This window comes from Electrophorus electricus, chromosome 22 (assembly GCF_013358815.1).
Source record: "Electrophorus electricus isolate fEleEle1 chromosome 22, fEleEle1.pri, whole genome shotgun sequence".
NCBI lineage: Eukaryota > Metazoa > Chordata > Actinopteri > Gymnotiformes > Gymnotidae > Electrophorus > Electrophorus electricus.
In genome coordinates, this window is record NC_049556.1 from 5,084,998 (window position 1) to 5,110,368 (window position 25,371).

Below are 25,371 nucleotides of genomic sequence, written 5' to 3' on the forward strand. Positions count from 1 at the left end.
TCTTAGGCCAGTTTTGCTGTTGCTCCACTTAAGAATAATAATAAAAAAAAAAAAAATAGGGGCAAAAATTTGTACAACACTCGAAAAATAGAACATAAATGGTGCCACACTAAGCTTGTAGTCTTCCAGCTTGCATGGAAGGAGAGCCTTCCATAGAATAGCACTTATTAACACTCCAACATCTTATCTCTCAAACCTCATAGAAAATAACTAAAATAATGCTATATTTCTTTTTAGTACAATTGCACATCTACTAAGAAATATTCTGCTCTCACACGTTTCATAAGGAAATCCTACCCGAAGTAACTGAACCTTTACTAAAAATGTAGGCTTTCAGTCAGTGTTTAGGCCTAATCATAGTACAGAGACAGCACAAATTAAAGTAGTTAATAACCTGTTGTTGGCTTCTGACCAGGATTATGTCTCTTTGCTTGTATTACTTGATCTGAGTGCAGCATTTGACAATATAGATCACATCATTTTAGTACATAGACTCAAAAATGTTGGAAATCCTGGCAGTGGATCTAGAACACATACACATACACACACACACACACACACACACACACACACACACCTTTCCGTAACACCCTTCCCCATACACAAACAACAAAACATGCCCAAAACTTCAACATCTGGAAAGAGCATCTGCCACTACATTTTCTGAACCCTTTTTATGTTTGATGTCAATATTAAACACTTGTTTAATCAGAGACCAACGCATTAAGCGTTGATTGGCATTAGCCATATTCTGCAAGAACACGAGCGGATTGTGATCAGTGTATATGGTAATGGGGCCCGGAAGACCACCAAGGTACACCTCAAAATGTTGTAACACTAGGAGGAGCGCAAGGGCCTCCTTCTCAATAGTGCTATAGGCCAGTTCAGAGAGAGAGAACTGGTGTTTGCTGAATCAGAAGAGACCAAGAGTCAAATGTGTAACTTTGTGCTTTAAGTCAAAGTAAATGTAATGTGTGTTGTATTTGTCCAGTAGAAAGAAGAACACAAGTATATGTATGTTGGAGAGGAAGCAGTTGTGAAGAAAGATAACAAACTTACACCCATTTTTACACACACTCAAGATAACTGAAACAGAAATATCACAGAAAAACATCTCTGCATACATTTAAAATTGCATTTATTTAAAGATTTTTTTATTTATTTTTTTCTCTCTCAGGAAGTAATAAGTGTCAGGAATGCTGGATGTCAGACAATCTCAGGTTGGAGAGCAAATGTGCAAACATGGCCCTGAAGGTTTCTGTTGCTTACAAAGGCTGTAAGGCAACTGACTGTGGTCATCTACAGAGCAGGTGAAGTCCATTCATTTCACATGCACTGGTGCAGGTGCTGAGACACAATAGACAAATAAAACAAATCTGACTCAATACTCAATACTCTAGTATTCGATGGTGAAATAAATGTCAAAAGAAGTCATTTTTTTTAACCCATTGATGCCCCTATGCTCACCTGTCTGTTGTCCCAACTGGTCAAGCCCACAGTTCCTTCTCCCTGTTAACAACAGAGAGAAATAAATCTTCACGACAGCTGTTTCTTTGGCTCCAGGGGAAGTAGAGGCAGCCTGGCCATCCTGGCACTTGTCCTGCCTCTTGTTTTTATCCTCAGTCTTGCATGGCCGGGGCACACGGTTGCGACGTGGCACCAGGGAGGGGGCAGGCGGAGCTGGGCGCGCAGCTCTGCTCTCTACCTTATGTAAGGTCGCCCTCCTGATGAGCAGCGGTTTGTGGCAGCTCAGGTCATACTGGTGCTGGGAAGCTTCGACCTTGGAGGCACACTGACGGGCTGACGTTAGCCTCTCCAGGTCCTGGTAGAGGACCTCACCCACTTCTGGCCTGGTGTAAAATGTGGAGTTCACCTCACTGTGCTTGTCCTGCACCTTTCCTGGGACTTCCCTGACATGTTTGTGGGGGACATGCAGGGTCACAGCAGGCTTTGGGCTTTTTTGTTTGAGAGCAGCCAGCTTTGGGTGGAGGGCGGGTAGCCTTGAGATGGATGGAGCTGGTGGAGTGTGATCAGCCTTCACACTCACAGCACTGCTCTTGGTGTGTGGCTCTACAACCAGAGAAGGGAACCGAGATTTGCTGCATCGCTGACCTTCATCCAGGAGTCTGCCTGTTGACTTTCCACCATTTTTTACATCCGTGGCCTTCAGCAGTGCCGCTAATGTTATGCCCGTGCCAGATTTTCTCAGGTTTTGAGAGACTTGAGGTTTATATTGCTTCCTCTGGGGCACTCCAGAAATTTCTGGGAAATAGATGCTGCTTCCTCCTCTGTGCGAATTAACGAAATGAAAAGGAGAAATATTTGGGTTGGCCATTGCCTCTGTAGGGCTTTTTTGTGGAGCTGGGATGGTCTTCACATCAGGGAAGAAGTTCTTCTTTGTACTTCCTGTTCCCCTCATGATGATCTCACTGTGGAAAACCAGAAAATATATAAAATCTTTAAATACTTTACAAATAAATATTAAATTATACCTCTAAACTGTGTGTGTTTCGTTCGATGTCGGTCATCGTACATGTGTACACGTTCGTGTTAGTATTATTGTTCATTGTTTACTGGTTGTACTCGTTATGTGTGTTTCTGCCTGTCCCTATGTTCACGCTGCAATGGTTTGTTACATATGAGTGCAGTTACCGTTGATTACTAATCTTTTGTGTCTAATAAATGTTTTTCTGGGACGAGAGAGGTCTGTGAGTCCTGCTCCTTGCCCTGCAGCACGCGGGCCGTGACCTTTTCTTAATCTATTCAATATTCTCTTAAAATGATCAGCACAAAAGTAACTATTTTAATTTGTTCACGGGCATATGCGTAAATTATGATGGGGATGCTACATGTCACTACGGTTGAAAATCAGATTGTAACATTCTTAAATGGCTATTTTTATCCCCAACACTTTTTGAAAGTAAAAATGTTAATGTTTCATCTACAAGCAATCTTTCCTTCATTTATTAATTAATTTAAGTAACACACATGTTTTAGTCATCGTGTTTCTAAGGACAGAATCTGAAAACGTTCATGATTATAATCTGAAAACTCCTATAATTTCACACAATGTCAAAACGCAGCGCAACTGATATTTCGTGAAACGAAAATGAATTTTAATCAAAATACAAAAGTTGTATTACAAATATATCTTAAACTACATTGCTGATACTTTTCGACGCCGACAAGTATACAAATGCCATAAATGTGGACGTTCTTCCTTTTAGACCAAGCGCTGATTTAAGTGAACGCACGTGCCATCGATGATAAAAGGGATGCGAATTTAAGGGACATCAGAAACGAATCCAAAACCCAGCACTTTTCAAGAGAAATAATACGCTTTGTATATAAACACACGACGTCTCAATCTAAATAACACATGGAAATTATTTCCTTTATGCATTCTTTTCATATAGACGTTTCCCAGTTTGCCTTAAAGAGGATAGTTAGGCCTACCTTTGATATCGGAGAAATCTATAACTGACAATAATCCAATTTATCCACAGGAAAATGTGAAATAACAATTGTTGAATATCCTTGTAGTTCGTAGTTTGGTTTGTCCAGTTTGCACACTCTGTCAAAATGGTAACCATGACGCCAGTTAAGCCTTTTTATATATCTGCTTCTGTGACGTCACAAACAGCAGGTGTGACGACATAAACACGGCTGTCTCGTTTTAGCATTACTAAAATGTACTACTGGGCTGTGTATTACTGGACCTTTTGATTGATAGTTAGTGTAAGTTAAAATATCTTATTTCCTCTCAAGCGCAGACGTTGCTTCGGCAAAAAGCTCCGGTGTTCTGTCCATTAATATATTAGGCCTATCCAGCTATGCAACTGTTCATCTTATTTGTTTTTGATGCATTTTTTCAATGTATAAACCATTCACATATACACGGTAAATGTGTATAAAATTTCTTGTATTTCTAATATTAATTGAATGTTTTGCCCCCTCAGTCCCTTAACAATATCACATCATTCGAGCTCTGTTCACTTTTTTATGTGGCGCATTATAAGAACCCACATGTAAATCTCCCCATGCTGACAAACCTGTGAGTAACATATTTTCTTCCTCATCTCCCTGATGCTTTTTGTTTAATCTTGCTAGCTATTATTATTATTATTATTATTATTATTAAAATTTATATAGCACCTTTCTCAGACTCAAGGACACTTTACAAGCAGGTATCAGCTGTTATAGTCTCTCACATGCCAATGATTAGTTAACATGCTACCTTAAACTTCAACCTAGATTTTGGCGTTTTTTCTCCTCCTGTAATGGTACATTGGAAATGATTAGATTTCTTTGGCTAAAGCAATGTCTTCATTAAGGCCGATTTCATGTGAACTTGTTTCTTTCTTTTTTTTAATTAAATCTGGCAGACAACCTTAATAATCATAGCTTTTACACTTTGACCAGGTGGCTAAATTCACTAGGTTAGCTAGCTACCCTGAATCATCAAGAATTGATTCAGCAAACAATCAGGATAGATTTTCATTTCGTTTTTGATTCAAACATGTCAGGACAAAATAGCTAAGTAAAGGAAATAGCTAAGTTAGGTAGTTAACCACTCAAAGTAGCTTACTTTAGGTAGATATTGGTCAAAATGCACTCTTAACTAGTTACACCAGCTAGCAGCTGTGATTATGCTGTGATAAACAAATATTGACAATCATAGATTTTAGATTCCTCAAAACAACTATTCTATATTTTGATGACATCTTTGCATGTTCTGGGTCTTCATTTTTACATATGCAGAGCACTAGTGCAGTGAGGAACAAAGTGCATCAAAAATTCTGGTTGTGCACAAGTAACCTGCTAAGGTTTTAGGATTTGACTTTTAAGACAAACAGAAATTTTGATGCAGACAAGAGAGGCATGTCTTGTTTTTAAGAGGCAAATTCTTGCTCTTTTAGAAAGATTCTTATATATTATTGGTATTACAGCTTTTTTGATGTACAGCAATAAAAAAGACCTATTAATTAATAACCAGCTAGAATTTGCTTTAAAATGTAATTTGCTTTGAATAAGAGCACCTGCCAAATGCTGAAAAGCTTAAGATCTGTTCTTGGAATGTATCCTGGACACTGATGTAAACTATCAAAAAATGTATCGGGATATTCTGCTTTGTTCAGTATTGAAGCGTCTGCAAATTGTTTTTAACTTATTAGTTGCCAAAAAAATAAATGAACAAAAATAAAAAATGGAAAGACACACTGCATCATGTAGGAGCATCTTTAATGGGTATGTTAGTATTTATTCCAGCTCTGAACCCACATATTTAACCAAGCTTGGAAAACTGCATAAAGGAAAGCAAGGCAGAACAGACTGAAAACTGTCAAAATATGCCAACGTTCAGGCAAGCTTTCGGAAGAGAAACTGTCACATAAAGTGATATGGTGAGCCAGTGCATAATGCAAGAAAGAGTGAGGTAACTGGGATTAACAAATGTCTACAAAAATGATTGTAAAACTTCACATTTGAAGCTTTGAAAAGCTAATACGATTAAAGACAGCTCCATATAGTATGATTTTAAGAAAATGAAATATAAAGGATAGAAAAACAACAGGAAAACATTGCAATACATTGTTCTCTGGAATCCCAAATTTACAAATAAAAAAGAAGAAATCTATCAACAATAAAACCATTTGGGAAGCTGTTACATGACGTTATCAGGAGACCTATTCTCTTTTGAATAAATAAGATTAAATTAGATAGAAAAAGGATTCATTGTATACACCAAAGCTTGAATAAGTCTACACTTGTATGCAAAGAGAGAAGAAATTGAAGGTGTCCTAATAAATCCTCACTGGTTACACAGATCAGAATTGTCAGAACTGGGGCAAGAATGTTTTGGGTGCACCCCCCACACCTTTAAGTTTCCATACCACGGTCTGCTCCTTTTGTGAAGTAGAGCCTTGGAATAAGTTCACTGCGTGTGCTCCTGATATCTGCATGCACAACAGCCTCACGTGGTCTGGGCAAGGTGGGTCACACGTATGTAAGTGCGTCATACAAGGATGTCAGGACACAGCTAAGTGTGGATCCAAATGCAAGAGTTTATTTTCAGTACAGGCGGGAAGGAGTTGTGAGGTAAAATAGAAGGGTAGTCATAAACGGGAAGGGAATGGTGAAGAGGAGAGTCAAGGGCACAGTCCAAAGTCCAAACCAGAAGACAGAATCCGAGGTTGTCTAAGGTACTAAGAGTGAGGCATTGTCTAGGGGAAAAGCAACAGAATCAAGAAACGCTTGCTATACATGAAAATACAATACTTTGTGAGGATACTATCGGAAAAGGGAGGTTATAAAAGAAACCGAAATGAGAGACAGGTGTAATTAATCAGTATTCAGGTGAGGGTGATCTACGTCTGAGCGGAGAAAGGCTAGTGGGCAGGACTTACGCCGATACAGATATACAAAAAAATTAGCCCTTGTATGCCTCAGTTGTGGTTCTCTTCAAAATTGTTACTGTACTATTATTGAACCAATTATATCTTATATGACATTTTATAGCATTACTAACTTTGTTGTGAAGTGTCCTGCTGAATTCCTGGCTAAATCAGTGCTTACGCCCTACTCGTGATATGACTGTAATCGACTTTGACCTGATCTCCTTTTTTAATTTAGTGTAGTCCTTATATCTGCTTGCTTTTCCTTATACTAACCCTAAGATTAATCCTAACCCTGATGCTTCTAAGGTCCTAACATCTTAATTCACTTACAAACAAATACAAACAAGGGGTCTTAGAAACAAATCTGACTGGATTGTTTTGATCAACCACCCCTGTAACTTCTATGTTTCATAGACTTACTGTTATTTAAACCGTTGTTTTTAAACAGTTGTGAGAAACGTTAGCTAACCTACTAATAAGAAAGAAATAGGCTAGTATTCATCATGACTAGAGTATGCATATTTAACATTTTTTAATCTACATGTCTATCATGCTACATGTTTAACATGTTGCTTTTACTTTAGAGGCCAACAACTGATGTTAGTTGAAGCGCTGATGATGCATGGGGCTGCGCTAATACCTTTTCTCACACAATGGACACTTATTAAGTTTAATCTGAATTCAGAATGCACTCATCATGTAGGACAACTTGTCAACCACAAGATTTTTTTTTAATCTAGTTGTATTTAGCTTACATTTGTATTTTGAGCTCTAAAGAAATTAGCTGGATCCAGACCTCAGTGACCTGACAGCTGGCTAACGGCATGACTACACAGTCTGGTTTGGGTCATAAATGCCTGAAACATGACAATGTTCTTAATAATGAGCATCTAAATAACCATCTGCTTATTCAGCACTTTTTCCTTTTTTTTTTTTTGTCTGCATAGCACAAAGTTAGTACTTAAAACCCAAACACAACACAAAAGTTAAAAGAGAACAGTGCAGTTCTATTGTGTACTGTGTGATGATTATTTTTTATGGTGTAACTGAAGTGATTAACAAAAAAACAAAATTTTATTATCTGAGAAAAGGTCAAAGTAAAAGACTTGTGGATTTAATATTGATTTTGGATTTCTATAAATTAATGTGAAAGGACTAAACTAACACGCACATACAAATCAACCATTTAACAACACTAAACATTAAATTTAAAGTAAATAAGTCTGATTGGTGGCGCTCAACATCATGGGAGTCACCTTGCTCCCCTCCACTCTCCTAACTGGATCCAACAGCAAAGATCAGAGCAGATGTCACATATATAAATATACACTGTCATGGCACGGCCCCCTCCTCCTAGGCTCCTCGCTGTTTGTTTGACGTCACGTGTGTGTGTCTTCATTGCCACACCCCACCCATGTGTCACACCTGTCTCTGGTTATCTCCGTTGTTAATGTGTATATTTAAGGTCCTGGTTAGTTGTTGGTCTTTGTCGGTGTTTGACCCTATATGCACCGTGTCAATGTGCACAAACTGCTTATTGCTTGTTGTGTTTTTTGTCTCATCACTGAGTAGTACTTTGTGCTTTGGTTTCATTTTTGTCATGTTCATTAAACATCTGTGTTTATACAATGACTCGCCTTTGCATCCTGCCTCTGGAAAAAAAAGGTAAGGAAGTGACGTAACCGTCCCAATCCAACCCATGTGAAGGAATTCTTCATAGTAGTGGGCACGCTCCATGCCAGTGCAGAGGGTGAAAGCTCCACTGAGATATTTAGAGAGGGCCTGGAGATCCACGGTCAGACACTGTGGAATCCTGCCTGCCCTTCCTGGCAGTCAGAATGGTGAATCTGGAGTGTTTTACGTAACCGGAATATCGGGACAGTTATGAGGATTATGGCATGGATGAGGACTATGACAACAGTAGTCTCTGGTCAAACGTGGATTCTGACCGCTTTATGTACCCTTCAATGAAGGTGAAGGAGTCCCTCCACGAGGATCCCACTTTTGGGGTTGGAAATGGAATCAGGAAACTCCAATGACGATGAGCCCCTGGAGTCTAAGCCTTCACCCAGAGCACTCTCATCAGCAGTCTCATTCAGAAATACCTCACATTATTTTTAGACGTTTCCACTCGTACGACTGTCCTTCAGCATGACATTGATGTTGATTCTCATTCACCCATTAGACAACACCCATATCACACCAATCCCCAGAAATGTACATTGCTAAATCAAGAAACCAAGTATTTGTTAGAAAATCATCTTGCTATCCCTAGTGTTAGTCCCTGATGTTCCCCATGGTTTCTGGTGCTAAAACCAGATGGCACATACCGCTTCTACACTGACTACAGAAAAATAAATGCAGTTACTGTTTCTGATTCCTTCCCAATGCCTAGAATGGAGGATTGTGTGGATAAGATGGGGTTCAGCTAGATTTGTAAGTAAGCTTGATTTACTTTAGGGATATTAGCAAGCTCCATTAACCTCTCATGCATCTGACATTTTGGCATTTGCTACCCCTGACTGTTTTCTACAATATACGGTAATGCCTTTCGGTCTTAAAATGCTCTTCTACCTTTCAGTGTTTGATGACTATGATTTTAGGTGAGGTGCCTAACTGTGAAGTCTATTTGGATGATGTGGTTGTGTATACTAACACTTGGGAACAACATGTACAGTTGCTTGATCTTGTTTTTAAGAAGCTATTGGATGCCTCCCTTGTGCTTAATCTTGAAAAATGTGATTTTGGTAAGAGTGAGGTTGCCTACTTGGGGAAACTGGTGGGTTGTGGTAGTGTGCGTCCTCTTGATGCCAAAGTACAAGCAATCAAGTCTTTTCCTGCCCCAGAGACCAAAAGACAACTCCGACGCTTTTTGGGCATGGCAGGTTTTTATCGTTGCTTTTGTAGGAACTTCTCTGATGTTGTTTTACCCCTCACAAATTTGCTTTGTGACACCACCCCTTTTGAATGTTCACAACCCTGTCAAGATGCATTTGACTCAGTGAAAGCTGATTCAGCACTCCTGTTCTAGCAACCCCTGATTTTACTCGTCCTTTTACACTTGAGGTAGATGCCAGTGGTAGTGGAGCCGATGCTGTCCTCCTGCAAGAGGACTCACAAGGTCTAGATCACCCTATTTGTTATTTTTCTAGAAAGTTTGTGAAACATCAGCTGGCCTATAGCACTATTGAGAAGGAGGCCCTTGCGCTCCTCCTAGTGTTACAACATTTTGAGGTGTACCTTCGTGGTCATCCGTACCCCATCACCATATACACTGATGACAATCCGCTCGTGTTCTTGCAGAATATGGCTAATGCCAATCTACGCTTAATGCGTTGGTCTCTGATCATCCAAGTGTTTAATATTGACATCAAACATAAAAAGGGTTCAGAAAATGTAGCGGCAGATGCTCTTTCCAGATGTTGTCGGTTTGGGCATGTTTTGTTGTTTGTGTGCTGGAACATCCTCTGGAAGTCCACGCTTATGGGGAGGGGTGTTACGGAGAGATGTGTGTGTGTGTGTGTGTGTGTGTGTGTGTGTGTGTGTGTGTGTGTGTGTGTGTTTTTGTATGTGTATGTGTTCTAGATCCACTGCCAGGATTTCCAACCTGATTGAGACTCCGCCCCTTTCCTTAGCGGGTTTCTCAGCTAACTGTGTCGACCATTTAAAGTCCACTCCCAGGAGACAGGGAGTGACTGCCAATTTTGTTGGGTGTGCATTTTGTCTATGTTTTTATGTTAGGTAGGTTTCTTGTGTTGCTAGGATTAGTTAGTGTGTATTTTTATTTAATTAGTGTGGGTTTGGTTTGTTAATTTGGCTTGGGTCACTCCTGAAGACATTTGCACCAGCATGATTGATTGTTGGTTTGTTTGTTTGTTTGTTTATGAAGCATAACCTTTGTAAAATACACTGAAAAACACCCTCCATTTGTGCTTCTGTTTGTTTTGTTGCTGCTCACTTTGTCACAACTTCCATTATATTAGCCATTTGTATTTCTTTTTCCTTGTTATGGCCTCACAGCCTAGACAGGGTCGTAACAGCTCCAAGATCTTTAACAATTAGAGAAGATGTGATTTGCAGACCATTGATGTTCACTGAGTAGTTAGAGAGTAAGGACCTAGCTGTCTCTGGGCCTAATAAATGCACCTCTGTTTTGTCAGGATTAAGTAAGAGAAAGTACCTCAACATCCAATGTCTGATGTCCTTTATGCATTTGTCAATAATACTAAGCTGATATAGGTCCCGTAGTTTGGCTAAGAAATATAGCTAAGTATCATCTGCATAGCAATGAAAACTAGAACAGTGTTTATGTATAATGTCACCTAGAGGTAGCATATATATAAAGAAAAAAGCAAAGGCCCTAGATCATTGTGGGACACCATAACTAACATTGTTATATGCTGAGAAGTCTCCATTTATGTTAACAAACTGGTAGCGACCAGCTAGATAAGATTTAAATAAGGAAAGGGCTATTCCCCTAATCCCAACAACATTTTTGAGTCTATGTAGTAAAATGATGTGATCTATAGTGTCAAATGCTGCACTCAGATCAAGTAATACAAGCAAAGAGACATAATCCTGGTCAGAAGCCAACAACAGGTTATTAACTACTTTAATTAGTGCTGTCTCTGTACTATGATTAGGCCTAAACCCTGACTGAAAGCCTACATTTTTCTGATTCTGATTCAGATATGACCTTAGCTGCTGAGCTACAGCTTTTTTCTAGGATCTTGGAAGTAAATGAAAGATTTGAGATTGGCCTGTAGTTTGACAGCTCACATGGGTCAAGGTTAGATTTTTGGATAAGTGGTCTAATTACTGCTAATTTGAATGGTTTAGGAACATAGCCAATGTTCAAGGAGGAGGTTCTTAAATTTAGTAAATGTTCAGTTACTTCGGATAGGATTTCCTTAAGAAACGTGTGAGGGCAGAGTTTTTCTAAGTAGATGTGCAATTGTACTAAAAAGGAATACAGTATTATTTTGGTTATTTTCTATGAGGTTTGAGAGATAGGATGTTGGAGTGTTAATAAGTGCTTTTCTATGGAAGGCTCTCCTTCCATGCAAGCTGGAAGACTACAAGCTTAGTGTGGCACCATTTATGGGCTATTTCTCAAGTGTTGTTCAAATTTTTGCCCCTAATTTTTTTTTATTCTTAAGTGGAGCAGCAGCAAAACTGGCCTAAGATCAGAGAAACAATGTTGAACTTTTTCTTTGGAGATGCATTTGGGATGTGGTACATTAATTTGTCCACCAGAGGGAGCTGTATTACTGTAGATGTTTTAAAGGGCCAAAGTGTCAATAAATGTTATCAACTTGAGTACAAAAGATTATAGTGTATATATAAAGTAAAGTATATATAAATACATGAAATACACTAACACCAATAATACATTATTAATAATATTAACACTGCTAACATGTAAATATTTCCATCTTTCTATATTTTGGTGAGTTACTGTACAACTTTCTTACAGGAAGTTGGTAGGTCTGGATGGGTTCTCCATCTTGGTCATAAGTAAATGTTCCAAGAGGTTTTCCTTCCTCGTTTTCATGCGTCAGTGCCTGGAAGAGCAGGAGTGTATAAAAATGATGAGTGCGGATGAGTGCGGATGAGTCTCTGGCGAACGAGCTGAATACATTCTTTGCTCGCTTCGAGGCTACATCTAGCAGCGCTAATGCTAGCAGCACAAATGCTAACGGCGCTAGTGCTAACAGCGCCAATGCTAACAGCGCTAATGCTAACGGCGCTAGTGCCGTTAGAGCATCTGCCGCTACATTTTCTGAACCCTTTTTATGTTTGATGTCAATATTAAACACTTGGATGATCAGAGACCAACGCATTAAGCGTAGATTGGCATTAGCCATATTCTGCAAGAACACGAGCGGATTGTCATCAGTGTATATGGTGATGGGGTACGGATGACCACGAAGGTACACCTCAAAATGTTGTAACACTAGGAGGAGCGCAAGGGCCTCCTTCTCAATAGCGCTATAGGCCAGCTGATGTTTCACAAACTTTCTAGAAAAATAACAAATAGGGTGATCTAGACCTTGTGAGTCCTCTTGCAGGAGGACAGCATCGGCTCCACTACCACTGGCATCTACCTCAAGTGTAAAAGGACGAGTAAAATCAGCGGTTGCTAGAACAGGAGTGCTGAATCAGCTTTCACTGAGTCAAATGCATCTTCACAGGGTTGTGAACATTCAAAAGGGGTGGTGTCACAAAGCAAATTTGTGAGGGGTAAAACAACATCAGAGAAGTTCCTACAAAAGCAACGATAAAAACCTGCCATGCCCAAAAAGCGTCGGAGTTGTCTTTTCGTCTCTGGGGCAGGAAAAGACTTGATTGCTTGTACTTTGGCATCAAGAGGAGGCACACTACTACAACCCAACAGTTTCCCCAAGTAGGCAACCTCACTCTTACCAAAATCACATTTTTCAAGATTAAGCACAATGGAGGCTCCAATAGCTTCTTAAAAACAAGATCAAGCAACTGTACATGTTGTTCCCAAGTTTTGGTATACACAACCACATCATCCAAATAGACTTCAGAGTTAGGCATGTCATCTAAAATCTTAATCATCAAACGCTGAAAGGTAGAAGGGCATTTTAAGACTGAAAGGCATTACCGTATATTGTAGAAAACAGTCAGGGGTAGCAAATGCCAAAATGTCAGATGCAAGAGAGGTTAATGGAGCTTGCTAATAACCCTAAAGTAAATCAAGCTTACTTACAAATCTAGCTGAACCCCATCTTATCCACACAATCCTCCATTCTAGGCATTGGGAAGGAACCAGAAACAATAACTGCATTTATTTTTCTGTAGTCAGTGCAGAAGCCGTATGTGCCATCTGGTTTTAGCACCAGAAAGCATGGGGAACACCAGGCACTAACACTAGGGATAGCAAGATGATTTTCTAACAAATACTTGGTTTCTTGATTTAGCAATGTACATTTCTGGGGATTGGTATGATATGGGTGTTGTCTAATGGGTGAATGAGAATCAACATCAATGTCATGCTGAAGGACAGTCGTACGAGTGGGAACGTCTGAAAATAATGTGAGGTATTTCTGAATGAGACTGCTGATGAAGAGTGCTCTGGGTGAAGGCTTAGACTCCAGGGGCTCATCGTCATTGGAGTTTCCTGATTCCATTTCCAACCCCAAAAGTGGGATCCTCGTGGAGGGACTCCTTCACCTTCATTGAAGGGTACATAAAGCGATCGGAATCCACGTCTGACCGGAGACTACTGTTGTCATAGTCCTCATCCATGCCATAATCCTCATAACTGTCCCGATATTCCGGTTACGTAAAACCCTGCAGATTTACCATTCTGAATTCCAGGAAGGGCAAGCACGATTCCACAGAGTCTGACCATGGATCTCCAGGCCCTCCCTAAATATCCCAGTGGCGCTCTCACCCTCTGCACTGGCATGGAGCATGCCCACTACTATGAAGAGTTCCTTCACATGGGCTGGACTGGGACGGTTACATCACTTCTTTGCCTTTTTCCAGAGGCAGGATGCAAAGGTGAGTCATTGTATAAACACAGATGTTTAATGAACATGACAAAAATGAAACCAAAACACAAAGTACTACTCAGTGATGAGACAAAAACACAACAAACAATAAGCAATTTGTGCACGTTGACACAGTGCATATAGGGTCAAACACCGACAAAGACCAACAACTAACCAGGACCTTAAATATACACATTAACAAGGGAGATAACCAGAGACAGGTATGACACATGGGTGGGGTGTGGCAATGAAGACACACACACGTGACGTCAAACAAACAGCGAGGAGTCTAGGAGGAGGGGGCCGTGCCATGACAGTGTATATTTATATATGTGACATCTGCTATAATCTTTGATGTGGGATCCAGTCAGGAGAGTGGAGGGGAGCAAGGTGACTCCCATGATGCTGTGTGCCTGTCACGTCTACAGACCAGAGCATTCCCCATTTCCCAGGCAACCTAGTAACTTCCGGGGTTTTGTCATTCTCTATGGTTCCCTGTCTCCTCCCCTTTGTCTCCCAACTGTTTCTAATTTATCCCTGATTATAGTCTTATAAAAAATAAAACCGTTCCTATGTATCTTGTTTGACAGTTATTGTTTCTCCTCGCTTATGGTTAGCTTTTGTTTCTCCTTGTGCCTTCGTTGATATGTGTTTGATAATATGTCTCTCTTGGTTGTTGGTTAGTTCTCGTCGGTCTTTGTTTCGCTTTGTTTTGGTTAGAGTGTGTTTGTCTTTCATTGTGTTTGTGATAAGAACCTGTGTTACACCTAGCTCCTTGCTCCTGTTTTGTTTGTTTACATCTCATTTGTGCTCTCCCTCTGTGTTTGCCGTCTACGCTGCCTTTCCCGTAAATGCTTACCCGGTATTGCTGTCTGTCTTTGATTTTGTTCAGTGTTTGTTTGTTTATTAAAACTAAGTGTTTCTTTATCCTATTTGTCACGATCGTTTTGGTTTTACTTGTTAGTTCCATTTCACGTAACACGCAAGGTGTCGGCACTTCACACGTGTGTTCCTGTTGTTTTTCTATCCTTTATATTTCATTTTGTTAAAATCATGCTATATGGAGCTGTCTTTAATCGTATTAGCTTTTCAAAGCTTCAAATGTGAAGTTTTACATTCATTTTTGTAGACATTTGTTAATCCCAGTTATCTCACTCTTTCTTGCATTATGCACTGGCTCAACGTATCACTGTATGTGACAGTTTCTCTTTCGAAAGCTTGCCTGAACGTTGGCATATTTTGACAGTTTTCAGTCTGTTCTGCCTTGCTTTCCTTTATGCAGTTTTCCATGCTTGGTTAAATATGTGGGTTCAGAGCTGGAATAAATAATAACATACCCATTAAAGATGCTCCTACATGCTGCAGTGTGTCTTTCCATTTTTTATTTTTGTTTATTTATTTTTTTGGCAACTAATAAGTTAAAAACAATTTGCAGACACTTCAATACTGAACAAAGCAGAATATCCCGATACATTTTTTGATAGTTTACATCAGTGTCCAGGATACATTCCAAGAACAGATCTTAAGCTTTACAGCATTTGGCAGGCGCTCTTATTCAAAGCAAATTACATTTTAAAGCAAATTCTAGCTGGTTATTCATTAATAGGTCTTTGTTATTGCTGTACATCAAAAAAGCTGTAATACCAATAATATACAAGAATCTTTCTAAAAGAGCAAGAATTTGCCTCTCAAAAACAAGACATGCCTCTCTTGTCTGCATCAAAATTTCTGTTTGTCTTAAAAGTCAAATCCTAAAACCTTAGCCGGTTACTTGTGCACAACCAGAATTTTTGATGCACTTTGTTCCTCACTGCACTAGTGCTCTGCATATGTAAAAATGAAGACCCAGAACATGCAAAGATGTCATCAAAATATAGAATAGTTGTTTTGAGGAATCTAAAATCTATGATTGTCAATATTTGTTTATCACAGCATAATCACAGCTGCTAGCTAGTGTAACTAGTTAAGAGTGCATTTTGACCAATATCTACCTAAAGTAAGCTACTTTGAGTGGTTAACTACCTAACCTAGCTATTTCCTTTACTTAGCTATTTTGTCCTGACATGTTTGAATCAAAACGAAATGAAAATCTATCCTGATTGTTTGCTGAATCAATTCTTGATGATTCAGGGTAGCTAGCTAACCTAGTGAATTTAGCCACCTGGTCAAAGTGTAAAAGCCATGATTATTAAGGTTGTCTGCCAGATTTAATTAAAAAAAAGACAGAAACAAGTTCACATGAAATGGGCCTTAATGAAGACATTGCTTTAGCCAAAGAAATCTAATCATTTCCAGTGTACCATTACAGGAGGAGAAAAAACACCAAAATCTAGGTTGAAGTTTAAGGTAGCATGTTAACTAATCATCGGCATGTGAGTGACTATAACAGCTGATACCTGCTTGTAAAGTGTCCTTGAGTCTGAGAAAGGTGCTATATAAATGTTAATAATAATAATAATAATAATAATAATAATAATAATAGCTAGCAAGATTAAACAAAAAGCATCAGGGAGATGAGGAAGAAAATATGTTACTTGCAGGTTTGTCAGCATGGGGAGATTTACATGTGGGTTCTTATAATGCGCCACATAAAAAAGTGAACAGAGCTCGAATGATGTGATATTGTTAAGGGACTGAGGGGGCAAAACATTCAATTAATATTACAAATACAAGAAATTTTATACACATTTACCGTGTATATGTGAATGGTTTATACATTGAAAAAATGCATCAAAAACAAATAAGATGAACAGTTGCATAGCTGGATAGGCCTAATATATTAATGGACAGAACACAGGAGAACAACCTCTGCGCTTGAGAGGAAATAATATATTTTAACTTACACTAACTGTCAATCAAAAGGTCCAGTAATACACAGTCCAGAAGTACATTTTAGTAATGCTAAAACGAGACAGCCGTGTTTATGTCGTCACACCTGCTGTTTGTGACGTCACAGAAGCAGATATATAAAAAGGCTTAACTGGCGTCATGGTTACCATTTTGACAGAGTGCGCAAACTGGACAAACCAAACTACGAACTACAAGGATATTCAACAATTGTTATTTCACATTTTCCTGTGGATAAATTGGATTATTGTCAGTTATAGATTTCTCCGATATCAAAGGTAGGCCTAACTATCCTCTTTAAGGCAAACTGGGAAACGTCTATATGAAAAGAATGCATAAAGGAAATAATTTCCATGTGTTATTTAGATTGAGACGTCGTGTGTTTATATACAAAGCGTATTATTTCTCTTGAAAAGTGCTGGGTTTTGGATTCGTTTCTGATGTCCCTTAAATTCGCATCCCTTTTATCATCGATGGCACGTGCGTTCACTTAAATCAGCGCTTGGTCTAAAAGGAAGAAAGTCCACATTTATGGCGTTTGTATACTTGTGGGCATTGAAAAGTATCAGCAATGTAGTTTAAAATATATTTGTAATGCAACTTTTGTATTTTGATTAAAATTAATTTTCGTTTCACGAAATATCAGTTGCGCTGCGTTTTGACATTGTGTGAAATTATAGGAGTTTTCAAGATTATAATCATGAACGTTTTCAGATTCTGTCATTAGAAACACGATGACTAAAACATGCGTGTTACTTAAATTAACTAATAAATGAAGGAAAGATTGCTTGTAGATGAAACATTAACATTTTTACTTTCAAAAAGTGGTGTGGATAAAAATAGCCATTTAGGAATGTTACAATCTCATTTTCAACCGTAGTGACATGTAGCATCCCCATCATAATTTACGCATATGTCCGTGAACAAATTAAAATTGTTACTTGTGTGCTGATCATCTTAAGAGAATATTGAATAGATTAAGAAAAGTGTCATGGCCCGAGTCCTGCAGGGCAAGGAGCAGAACTCACAGACCTCTCTCGTCCCAGAAAAACATTTATTAGACACAAAAGATTAGTAATCAACGGTAACTGCACTCATATGTAACAAACCATTGCAGCGTGAACATAGGGACAGGCAGAAACACACACAACGAGTACAACCAGTAAACAATGAACAATAACACTAACACGAACGTGTACACATGTACGATGACCGACATCGAACGAAACACACACAGTTTATAGAGGTATAATTTAATATTTATTTGTAAATTATTTAAAGATTTAATATATTTTCTGGTTTTCCCCAGTGAGATCATCATGAGGGGAACAGGAAGTACAAAGAAGAACTTCTTCCCTGATGTGAAGACCATCCCAGCTCCACAAAAAAGCCCTACAGAGGCAATGGCCAACCCAAATATTTCTCCTTTTCATTTCGTTAATTCGCAAAGAGGAGGAAGCAGCATCTATTTCCCAGAAATTTCTGGAGTGCCCCAGAGGAAGCAATATAAACCTCAAGTCTCTCAAAACCTGAGAAAAACTGGCACGGGCACAACATTAGCAGCACTGCTGAAGGCCACGGATGGAAAAAATGGTGGAAAGTCAACAGGCAGACTCCTGGATGAAGGTCAGCGATGCAGCAAATCTCGGTTCCCTTCTCTGGTTGTAGAGCCACACACCAAGAGCAGTGCTGTGAGTGTGAAGGCTGATCACACTCCACCAGCTCCATCCATCTCAAGGCTACCCGCCCTCCACCCAAAGCTGGCTGCTCTCAAACAGAAAAGCCCCAAGCCTGCTGTGACCCTGCATGTCCCCCACAAACATGTCAGGGAAGTCCCAGGAAAGGTGCAGGACAAGCACAGTGAGGTGAACTCCACATTTTACACCAGGCCAGAAGTGGGTGAGGTCCTCTACCAGGACCTGGAGAGGCTAACGTCAGCCCGTCAGTGTGCCTCCAAGGTCGAAGCTTCCCAGCACCAGCATGACCTGAGCTGCCACAAACCGCTGCTCATCAGGAGGGCGACCTTGCATAAGGTAGAGAGCGGAGCTGGGCGCGCAGCTCCGCCTGCCCCCTCCCTGGTGCCACGTCGCAACCGTGTGCCCCGGCCGTGCAAGAATGAGCAAAAAACCAAGAGGCAGGACAAGTGCCAGGCTGGCCAGGCTGCCTCTACTTCCCCTGGACAGAAAGAAACATCTGTCGTGAAGATTTATTTCTCTCTGTTGTTAACAGGGAGAAGGAACTGTGGGCTTGACCAGTTGGGACAACAGACAGGTGAGCATAGGGGACCTTGCATCAATGGGTTAAAAAAAATGACTTCTTTTGACATTTATTTCACCCCCAAATACTAGAGTTTTGAGTTAATTTTCTATTAGGTTCTGTGTATCATTTAGCATTTCATCTGATAAACTAGAAAATGTACTAAATGATGGCACATCTAAGGATATTTGAGAATGGAGTCTGTAACGAAAACTGCAGCAAAAGAATCAAGAAAGAGATTACATATAAAACTGCTAAATTAACCTTGTATTTCATAATTAGTGAAGAAACAGTCATTGTAGGCAATAGTCCTGTTCAGATTTGTTTTATTTGTCTGTTGTGTCTTAGCACCTACACCTGTGCATGTGAAATGAATGGACTTCACCTGCTCTGTAGATGACCACGGTCAGTTGCCTTACGGCCTCTGTAAGCAACAGAAACCTTCAGGACCATGTTTGCACATTTGCTCTCCAACCTGGGATTGTCTGACATCCAGCATTCCTGACACTTATTACTTCCTGAGAAAAAAAAATATTTAAATAAATGCAATTTTAAATGTATGCAGAGATGTTGGTCTGTGATATTTCTGGTTCAGTTATCTTGAGTGTTTCTCCATTTCCTCTAGGATGACTAAAAAGACAACCTCCAGTACAAAACTAAAAATGGGTGTACGTTTGTTGTCTTTCTTCACAACTGCTTCCTCTCCAACATATACATATTTGTGTTCTTTTCTTTCTACTGGACAATTACAACACACATTACATTTACTTTGACTTAAAGCACAAAGTTACACATCTGACTCTTGGTCTCTTCTGATTCAGCAAACACCAGTTCTCTTCTGCTGGTTGATAATCAGGGAAAGAAAAACTTTATCAGATATGTAATGAGTTATGTTTTACAAAGTCACAAATGACACCAAACATAATTACCCAAAGCTGATTTTAAAGACTGCATAGACCTATAGAACATTATGTAAATGACCACATTACTTAAAATAAGTAATACAATTAGAAAAGAAGTAAGTTATAGATAACTGTCTCTAAGCCCCATTAACCACATTAGTATTTTAATACTGGTTTTTGAAAAAGGGAAAAAAAAAATAGTACACTAGAAATTGCCAAATCTTGCAGCTGTGAAAGTCAAAGGCTGTCACTCTTTGGTGGTAGTGGAACTGATTTGGCATTATGGGAAAATTCATAGATATAGTAATCATATGTTCTCTGTATGAGTGAGCATTTAAACCCCATTAAAAGTAGGACTTCAATATAAATATATTTAAAAAAAAAACTGGCACAGTAGAGTTTTTTCAAATTTGATCTGATAAGCAAGTGCCTTCAATCTTTTTTTTTTTTTTTTCAGTCTGATTTTTCAGCACTGGAGATATGTACAATATTGCACTAGTGCTAAGTGCTGTTTTAGCTGGCAGTCAAGCTGTATGATAAACCTCTGAGAAGCACTCTATAGGAAAATCATTTTGAGCAGTGCTTATTAAGCTACTTTAACATATTTTTAATAGTGTTGATGCAATATCCATTCAAAGTATACATACCAGCAATGTGTACTTTCATGCAGCAGCACATCTTCATACACTATACACATTTTATATATATAACATCAGTATTCTGAGCTCATGGTTCAAACTTTGTGAATGTTTTGCTTTTAATCAAATACACTTCATTTTGTATTTTTGTAGTAAAAGTACATGTCTAATCCAAAGCTCTTCAAAAAACAGTTAGTCTGCATTTCTCTATGCTTAGAGAGCGTTAGTTTGAAGTGAGCAACCAAATGCCGCAATATCGTGCATATAGGCGCATTCAATTTGAATCTCGGCGACTTGACCATGAAGCGCTAACGCGCGGATAGCTTCACCGACGTCAACAGAGACCACTAGTTAGTTTGTGCAGTACTCATTCAGACTCTTCCTACGTACCCTAAATACTTGAATAAGGAAGTACACAGTGTAACTGTACATACTCTGTTCTGTTTTTGGTGGGCTTTCTTGTGACGTTCAGCTTTATGCTGAAACAAAAGACAATGCCAAAAAATATTACACAACAATCTTTCATCCATTCAATAACTTACCGACAAAGGAGTAAACCAAACATGTAAAATGGTTCAATACTTGTACTGACTCTGCCTCACAGTTATTATTCAACTGAACGTTGGTACAATACTAGTCTGACACTGTTAGTTGAACTAACACACGATCGTATAAAATCACTGTCTTAGCCAGTTCAAAACACGTAGCCGAGTTGGACGTGTAAACACGTTCTGTCAGATCTACTGGTTCACAGTCCGAATTGCAGCCAAGATCTCCGTTTAACGAGTCACGACCAAGACATTCACGCGCTTTAATCAATCACGACCAAAACATTCAGGCGCTTTAATCAATCACGATCAAGACATTCACGCGCTTTAATCAATCACGACCAAGACATTCACGCGCTTTAACGAAGCACGACCAAGACATTCACGCGCTTTAACGAAGCACGACCAAGACATTCACGCGCTTTAACGAAGCACGACCAAGACATTCACGCTTTAGCTCGGAATGCGCCTATAAGCGAAACATTACAGTATTTTCTCGCTTAATGTTCTCAAAAGAGAAACAGTCATTCATGTTTTTAAGAGCTTTGGTGTAGACAGGCACCTTTACTAACTTTATAAGTACAAAATATGGTTTATTAAAATGAGCAAATAATGCATAAAGTTTAAACCGTAATGTTACAGCACTAAAACAAACTCAAAAACGTGGGTGTAGTGAACAGTATCAGTCCAAAGTGGAAAAGAAGACAGAGGCAGGAAAAATGTGTTCTGTAAGTGCATAGTGGGTCACAGACTAACTCAATCACTGTCATACAAAGAAACAGTGTCGAAATATCACTTAATAATATTACTAATAAATATTATAAATATTACTTCTTTAGTTACACTGACATGCACACTATTGGTACAATACTAACCTCACACTGTCAGTCTAATTACGACATGATCGTGTAAACAGCACGGTCTTAGCCTGATAAAACAAATAGTCTACATCTAGTTGGACACCTAAACACTTACTGTTAGATCTACTGGCTCACAGTCCGAGACATTTGTGACACTTCCTGCAGTACGACGCCTGTTCTATTTGCGCAGTTTGTTTCTGCGTAGAGGACAAAATATAAATATATGAAGTATATAGTGCGTTTATTAGTACTTTTTATACAGTTCATGTAAACATATTGATTCGGACCAATTTCTCAGATGAGCCTAGAACGACTTTAGTTTGGTTATTCTGAATCAGACGACCTCAGTTCTATTGCTGTATTTCGCGTAAACGAAGACACCTACTGCAACAGAATAGCGGCTAAAAGCTTTACGTTTTCAGACATTAACCTTGTTAATATTCAATTCTGTTAATATTAAATTTAAGAACTTGTTCTTTGAGTAGTACAAGTTCATATAATTCATGATTGACAGCTCAGATTCAGATACTCACCGGCTTTCTTTTCTAAAGATATTTGCATTGCGCTTCTTAAAATGGAGCACAAAAATTTCACTTTCGCGTTAAACCGGACTGAACCGGTTTTGTCAAGGATAATTGTTTTTTAGGGGCCGGACTGCTGTGACCAGTCACAACACTTTATCCAACCTTCTGCGGGAGAGAGAAATCAGAGCTACAGTATAGAACTGTATTTAAATAACACAGAATAGCGTAGAACAGTGACAGTAAATTACCAGTAGATTTTGACTGTGGGAGAATTTTGTTTGTCATGGAGCTTATACAGCACAGCTGTTCTGAGCAGACGTTTACTTAGGTTTTCACACACACACTCACACACACACACACACACAAACACACACACACACACTCTCTCTCACACACACACACACACACACACACACACAGAGAGAGAGAGAGACAGGTTATTAGTTTGTGTGTAATACCTATTCTGTGCTCACAAACTCTATATAAAATGACTATTTATTGTCATTAAGTTTCGTTTCTAGCATACACTCCCCTGATATGACAGTTCAAACCATTTTGAGTGTTTGAATAAACCATTTTCAAATGGTATCTTGGGTCTCTCCTCTGCTGATCGCCATGTCCAGTTCACATGCCCAGTGATGTAGTGGTTTAAGACAGTATGTGAACGTTTAGTTTGTGCCCAGACATGTATCTGAGAAGAAGACGAGCTAAAAGACGTTAATCAGGCAGATCTGTTTACTAGTAGGTAACATCTAAGGTCAAGGTTATGATGGAGCTGTAGACATAAGTGAATGTTTTAAGGGACTTCAGACAAAAATTCTGAATAAAAGGTCAAAACACCACAAGGGACATAATCTGCATTAATCTGGTGTTGGCAAAAGTGCAAAATCAAACATCTGTTTTGTTAAAAAAAAATTTCACACAGTATTGACGTGTAACTCGCAGCATTCACGGATCTCCTTTGCTCGCATGCAAAATGTACATGTGCTCACTCATATTTGCTCTGCTCTCGCTTACATTTACTTTGCTCTGCTACAAAACTGCTTGCACGTGTTTAGATATATCCTGCTCTTACACAAACTTGCTCTTCTGCACACACAAACACATACTGTACTCTCGCGAATGTTTTTGTGTTCTTGCGCACAAGAACACAATTCTTTAATTTCATTATTATTAACTGTGAATGAAAAGGAAAGTCATTCATGATCATGATACAAATGTTATTATAAAACAGTTAGAACTTTAAAATAATTGCGGCACTTTCATATACATAATATTATGTGCCATTTCACAAAACAAATATGAATGTATTTAACACATATTGTTCTTATACTGTATAATATGTATGACTCGGGAATTTGCTCAAATAGATAAAGAAATAATATTATTTGAACTTACAGTAATATGCTCTGCTATATAAAGGAAAATTACCAATCTGCTACCATTTAGTGTTAGTAACCAACTTTGGTAGAGCACAAATTCACTCATTAGCCACATTATTTACCACTAATATCTGTAGTTCTGAAATTGACCACCTTGTGGTTTCCGTTACGTCTCCTTCCTGATCAGGTTTATCAGAGGCATGACAATGGTTTTACTGCTTGATAAAAGTCAGACACTTAAAGTCAAATTGCCACTGCTGGCGTTACTGCGTCAGTGAACTGTTCCACTAAGACGCATTAATGTAATTATGACATCACAACCTAAGGAAAGTGTAAGTTATTTAAAAGCGTTCCAACACACTAAATACCTACATGATTTTCTGAAGGAGGACAAGGTGATTTTCAAGGTATAGTCCGACCAGAATTATTGGATATTCTAATAGTTTTCAGCAATAGTATCAATATTACTTGCATGATTTATTATATCATTAAATTAAGTGCGCCGTTAATTATAGAAATATCTAAAATATTTTATAGTATCCGTGTATCCCCTGGATTCAGGAACGATCGTGAAAGGCCAAATTAAATCAATAGAGAAACATGATGAGTTTTTCTCAACATGGGAAATTGTTGACCAGGAACAAAACGTGGACACTAAAAGAAATGACGCAGGTATGCAATTTTACTGCCAAGCTGAAAATATAATATTTGTCTGTCTGAACATCAATCCGATCTGTTTGCTCTTTTTTTTAATCCAGACGATATCCGAGCTGCAGAAGGACAACTTTAACCTGCGCATGCGTATATGCTTCCTCAAGCATGAGGGCGGCTCGCAGAAGTGCAGCAGTTGTACAGAACAGATTTACAACGCGGCAGAGGAGCGTTTCCCAGTGGCGACGCAGCAAAACTTAGACGTGAGGAGACCCGAGTCTAGTTTTTGTAATCAGAGCCGGTTAATTGAGAGGACGAGACTGGGGACACTTGTTAATCACACTCCGCACCTAGATAAAGGGAGGGCGCTAAAAAATCTAAATACAACTTGAAAAGGCAATAAATTGACCTTCTCAAATGCATAAATTATTCTGCCCAAGCCTCTTTATTCTCTTCCTTTTTAGAATAGTTTTAACTGCTACTGCAGTAGCAGGACCAGACACGTGTCTTGAATTGAATTATTTCTTCATTTCACGTAATGCTCTTCATCCACCTGTCAGGAGCTGAGCAGGTGCAGAGAGGAACTGGAGAAGATGGAAGCGCTTTTCCATCAAGAGAAGACGCTCCGCCTACAGCTAGAGAACCAGCTACAAGCCTACACATTACAAGACCCGCCCTCTGAGGATCAGAGCCAATCAGAGGAAACCATTGAAGAGCTGCACAGGTCGGTACAGGCCTATATTTAATTCTGATAAGAAACATTGTTCATGGAAGATTTCCCAGTTAGAAACTCGGGCTGTTTCTCCAGGACAACCACATCAAAACAACAAAATTATTTGACATAT

The 25,371-nt window shown here is 39.0% G+C and overlaps 1 protein-coding gene and 1 long non-coding RNA gene across 2 annotated transcripts; one reads left to right on the forward strand and one right to left on the reverse strand.

Annotated features, from left to right (window-relative positions):
• The first annotated feature begins 899 nt into the window (after positions 1-899).
• On the forward strand, positions 900-19,016 carry LOC118240654. Its single transcript, XM_035521731.1, has 4 exons — positions 900-1,055; positions 1,178-1,310; positions 18,075-18,908; positions 18,995-19,016. Exons 1-4 carry the CDS (start codon positions 1,013-1,015, stop codon positions 19,014-19,016), a joined length of 1,032 nt encoding a protein of 343 aa, XP_035377624.1. The 5' UTR covers positions 900-1,012.
• A 454-nt stretch (positions 19,017-19,470) lies between these two features.
• On the reverse strand, positions 19,471-22,732 carry LOC118240549. The gene is made up of 3 exons (XR_004775482.1): positions 22,503-22,732; positions 19,790-22,166; positions 19,471-19,539 (listed from the first exon to the last, which is right to left on the reverse strand). It is a non-coding gene; the product is annotated as an uncharacterized LOC118240549 (long non-coding RNA).
• Positions 22,733-25,371: the final 2,639 nt, after the last annotated feature.